At 51.8% G+C, this 5,000-nt stretch overlaps 1 protein-coding gene across 1 annotated transcript in view; it reads right to left on the reverse strand.

Moving 5' to 3' along the window:
- LOC120062099 (teneurin-2-like) overlaps positions 1 to 5,000 on the reverse strand; it is a 338,488-nt gene that overhangs the window by 74,813 nt on the left and 258,675 nt on the right. Inside the window, exons 10-12 of the mRNA XM_039011910.1 lie at positions 4,639 to 4,833; positions 1,923 to 2,123; positions 1,342 to 1,527 (exon numbers count right to left, since the gene is read on the reverse strand). Coding sequence (XP_038867838.1) covers positions 1,342 to 1,527; positions 1,923 to 2,123; positions 4,639 to 4,833 — 582 coding nt within the window. The remainder of the gene's footprint in view (positions 1 to 1,341; positions 1,528 to 1,922; positions 2,124 to 4,638; positions 4,834 to 5,000) is intronic.

Here is a 5,000-nt window from a genome sequence, read left to right on the forward strand (position 1 = left end):
GGTAATGTCTGGCTACAGTGGTTGTGAATGGTAATGTCTGGCTACAGTGGCTGTGAATGGTAATGTCTGGCTACAGTGGTTGTGAATGGTAATGTCTGGCTACAGTGGCTGTGAATGGTAATGTCTGGCTACAGTGGTTGTGAATGGTAATGTCTGGCTACAGTGGCTGTGAATGGTAATGTCTGGCTACAGTGGCTGTGAATGTTAATGTCTGGCTACAGTGGCTGTGGATGGTAACCCCTTGCTACAATGGCTTAGGTTGTGGATGGTAACCCATGGCTACAGGGGCTGTGGATGGTAACCCCTGGTTACAGTGGCTGTGGATGGTAACCCCTGGCTACAGTGGCTGTGGATGGTAACCCCTGGATACAGTGGCTGTGGATGGTAACCCCTGGCTACAGTGGCTGTGGATGGTAACCCCTAGCTACAGTGTCTGAGGTTGTGGATGGTAACCCTGGCTACAGTGTTTGTGAGGTTGTGGATGGTAACCCCAGCTACAGTGGTTGTGAGGTTGTGGATGGTAACCCCTGGCTACAGTGGCTGTGGATGGTAAAACACTGGTTGGCAGTGATTGTTATACCACAGACAGACAGACAGACAGACAGACAGACAGACAGACAGACAGACAGACAGACAGACAGACAGACAGACAGACAGACAGACAGACAGACAGACAGACAGACAGACAGATAGATAGATAGACAGACAGATAGACAGACAGACAGACAGACAGATAGCACACAGACTACTAGTCTACTGAGCCAAGCTTACCAACGCCAGCCAGCCATTCCCAAACCCACAGACGTCTAGCATCGACTAGCTACTACTACTATGCAGCACGAAAAGCTAAACGCTGAAAACCAAAATACAGTTTTACCTTTGTCAACCAAGTCCCACATGTCTGCATTGAGAGGAAACGTGCAGAGAGAGTGGCGTTATGAAAAAAGGAACGGAAGGAGTTTAAAATGCAAGGACATGCATAGCCTAGATCACATGCATAACCTAGATCAGCACAGACAAGCAGACTAGTGAAGGGTTTTGTCTTGTGAAAGACGCAGCATACTAAGCTGCCCTAGTTTCTAGTGGGGAACAAACAGTTGATCTCACAAAGTGTTGTTTCCCCACCCACTGTGTTTCTGACACCGGAGTGTTCTGAGGAAAAGCGCTGCTCGGATGAAATGGTGAAAGGGAAATGAAACTTCCTGTTTCAAAGCATTGTGGGTAAATCAAAATAGCGAGGCATCCAACCTTCCATCCATCTATCCTGCACGCACGCACGCACGCACACACACACGCACGCACGCACGCACGCACGCAAACACACCTCCCCTCCCCACCTACCGATGGTGCAGTGTTCTCCATTCCAGCCTTGGTGACACTGGCACTTGCCGTCCTTGCAGGTTCCATGTTTGATGCACAGTGGGTTACACACTCGCTGGTCACACCCGGAGCCCGTCCAGCCCTCCTCACACTGACACGCTGCGCCCAAACACACTCCGTGGGTCCCGCAGTCCACAGAACACACCTCTGTAGAGAGGGAGGAGAAAGAGATGTGAAAAGTGACACACAGCTACAAAAACCCTACTGTCATTAGGGTTGAGGTCGGGTTAGGCATAAGATCTAGGGTTAGGCATAAGATCTAGGGTTAGGGTAAGATCTAGGGTTAGGCATAAGATCTAGGGTTAGGCATAAGATCTAGGGTTAGGGTAAGATCTAGGGTTAGGGTAAGCCACAGGGTAAATTGGATTGGGGTTTAGATAAGAGGCAAGGAAGACTGGGTAATATTTAAATAAGAGTTGAGGTTAGGCCCACCCTACAGAGCAGTCTGGTCCCATCCGATCAGGGTTAGAGGTAAGGATTAGGGGTCAGGGGTTAGAGGTATGAGTCAGGGGTCAGGGGTTACAGAATAGGGTTCCACTGACCTACAGAGCAGTCTGGTCCCATCCAGTTAGGATCACAGCTACAGAGACCAGTGTCTGGTATGAATGCCCCGTGGCCATGGCATTGGTCTGGGCACTGTGCCCGCTGCAGCTCACAGTGTGGACCGCCCCAGCCGGGCTTACAGTGGCACTCCCCATTCACACAGATACCATTATTAGAACAGGTCGGGTCCAGGCAGTCCACTACAGAGAGAGGGGTGGAGGGGTGGGGGCGGGGAGAGAGAGAGAAAGAGAGAGAGAGAGAAAGAGAGAGAGAGAGAAAGAAAGAGAGAGACAAGGGGGGAGAGAAAGAGAAAAATATAGAGAAAAAGAGAGAGAGAGAAAGAGAGAGAGAAAGAGAGAGAGAAAGGGGGAGAAAGAGAAAGAGAGAGAGAAAGAGAGAGCGAAAGGGGGAGAAAGAGAAAGAGAGAGAGAAAGGGGGAGAGAGAGAGAAAGAAAGGGGGAAGGAGAGCGAGAAAGAGAGAGAGAGAGAGAGAAAGGGGGAGAGAGACAGAGAAAGAAAGGGAGAGAGAGAAAGAGAAAGGGAGAGAGAGAGAGAGAGAGAGAAAGGGGGAGAGAGAGAGAAAGAGAGAATAATGTTTAAAATACTGAGAAATACTAGCTCCGTGTTTCCTTCATGTGTGATTTCTATAGATTTCTATAGCATCCTGTGATACACTTGAGTAATTCTCTTCACACAGCCTTTCACAGGCATTTAATAAGTCAATAATTTTCACTCAGAAGGCTACGTTTCCTCACATATAACCTTCCCTGTATCTGTGTGTTTGTGTTTGTGTGTTTGTGTGTATGTGTGTATGTGTGTGTGTCAATGCACTGGGGATAATCTGACATTGGCAGGCTGGCTGACTGGCAGATATGAGTATGAACAGTGAGTGAAAACCAATTTGACAAATGACCCTCTCCTGGCAAACTGTAAGGTCCCCCTCCCCACCTCCTGCTCTCATCCTCCTCTCATTCCCCCAACTCCCTCTGTTCGACACCTCCCTCCCCACCTCCTGCTCTCCTCCTCCTCTCATTCCCCCAACTCCCTCTGTTCGACACCTCCCTGCCCACCTCCTGCTCTCCTCCTCCTCTCATTCCCCCAACTCCCTCTGTTCGACACCTCCCCCCCACTCTCTCCCTACTTCTTTACCTCCCCCTCTCTCTTCTCATCCCCCTTTCCCCCTGCTGACTACCCACTCTCTCTTCTCATCCCCCTTTCCCCCTGCTGACTACCCCCTCTCTCTTCTCATCCCCCTTTCCCCCTTTCCCCCTGCTGACTACCCACTCTCTCCTCTCATCCCCCTTTCCTCCTGCTGACTACCCACTCTCTCCTCTCATCCCCCTTTCCCCCTGCTGACTACCCACTCTCTCTTCTCATCCCCCTTTCCCCCTGCTGACTACCCCCTCTCTCCTCTCATCCCCCTTTCCCCCTGCTGACTACCCACTCTCTCCTCTCATCCCCTTTCCCCCTGCTGACTACCCCCTCTCTCCTCTCATCCCCCTTTCCCCCTGCTGACTACCCACTCTCTCTTCTCATCCCCCTTTCCCCCTGCTGACTACCCACTCTCTCCTCTCATCCCCCTTTCCCCCTGCTGACTACCCCCTCTCTCCTCTCATCCCCCTTTCCCCTTGCTGACTACCCCCTCTCTCCTCTCATCCCCCTTTCCCCCTGCTGACTACCCACTCTCTCCTCTCATCCCCCTTTCCTCCTGCTGACTACTCCCTCTCTCCTCTCATCCCCCTTTCCCCCTGCTGACTACCCACTCTCTCTTCTCATCCCCCTTTCCCCCTGCTGACTACCCCCGCTCTCCTCTCATCCCCCTTTCCCCCTGCTGACTACCCACTCTCTCCTCTCATCCCCCTTTCCCCCTGCTGACTATCCCCTCTCTCCTCTCATCCCCCTTTCCCCCTGCTGACTACCCCCTCTCTCCTCTCATCCCCCTTTCCCCCTGCTGACTACCCCCTCTCTCCTCTCATCCACCGCCCCTCCATCTCCCCACCTGTCTATAATGTCCCTCCCCACTTGTTTTCACATGCTGCTGTCTGGGCGCTCCATTCTGTTGGCGAGGCAGAAACAGAGGGTCACGTATAGATTTATGTGTCATCACCACTTCAGGTAAATCGTTTGAGTGACTCGGGTGTGATGGCGTGATGAATATCACATTTGAGTGAGAGATAAGGGGGGTGGATAGGAAACAGAGAGGGGGAAAGGAGGGGTCAAATGAAGAGTGGAGGAAAATTCTGATCTCTTTCTCTCTCTCTCTTCCTCTCTCTCTTCCCCTCTCTTTCTCTCCCTCACCTCTCTCTCTCTCTCTTTCTCTTTCTCCCCCTCTCTCTCTCCCTCCCCCTCTTTCTCTCTCTCTCTCTCTCTCACCCCTCTCTCTGAATGTATATCATGCGGATCCATCTTAACAGGATGAATAGAACAGATGTAATCTGGTACCTGGCTGCTCCTCATCTGTATATAGAGAAACACAACAGGACCACTGGGGAGGCAGAGGACGCTATGACGAGCTGGGACTGGGAGGCTGCTGTGTGTGTGTGTGAGAGGTGTGCTACACACTACACATCTTCCATCCTATCACACACTCCCTGACACACCAAATTGTTTATATAGTCAACTTACACACATCCGATACCCCTCCTCAAACACACATCCACCAACCTACCCACCCACAAACCCAGCCACCCCCAAACACACACTCCCTCTCCTCACCTTTGGCACAGTTGTCTCCCTTGTACCCCAGGGAGCAGACACAGTTCCCGCCAGTACAGGTCCCATGTCCACTACATAGAGGGTCAATACAGTGGGTGGTGGGGACGGCACACTCAGCTCCCTTCCATCCACTGTAGCAGATACAGGATCCCTTATCATACTGACCATTACCACTACACAGCACTGGACAGGCCTCTGGAGAGAGAGAGAGGGAGAGAGAGAGAGGGAGGGAGAGAGATATAGATAGAGAGAGTGTGAGAGAGAGTGAGAGGGCGAGTGGGAGGGAGAGAGAGTGAGCGAGCGAGCGAGCGAGCGAGAGAGAGAAAGAGAGAGAGAGAGAGAGAGAAAGAGAAAGAGAGAGA

Source organism: Salvelinus namaycush, chromosome 17 (assembly GCF_016432855.1).
Source record: "Salvelinus namaycush isolate Seneca chromosome 17, SaNama_1.0, whole genome shotgun sequence".
Lineage (NCBI taxonomy): Eukaryota > Metazoa > Chordata > Actinopteri > Salmoniformes > Salmonidae > Salvelinus > Salvelinus namaycush.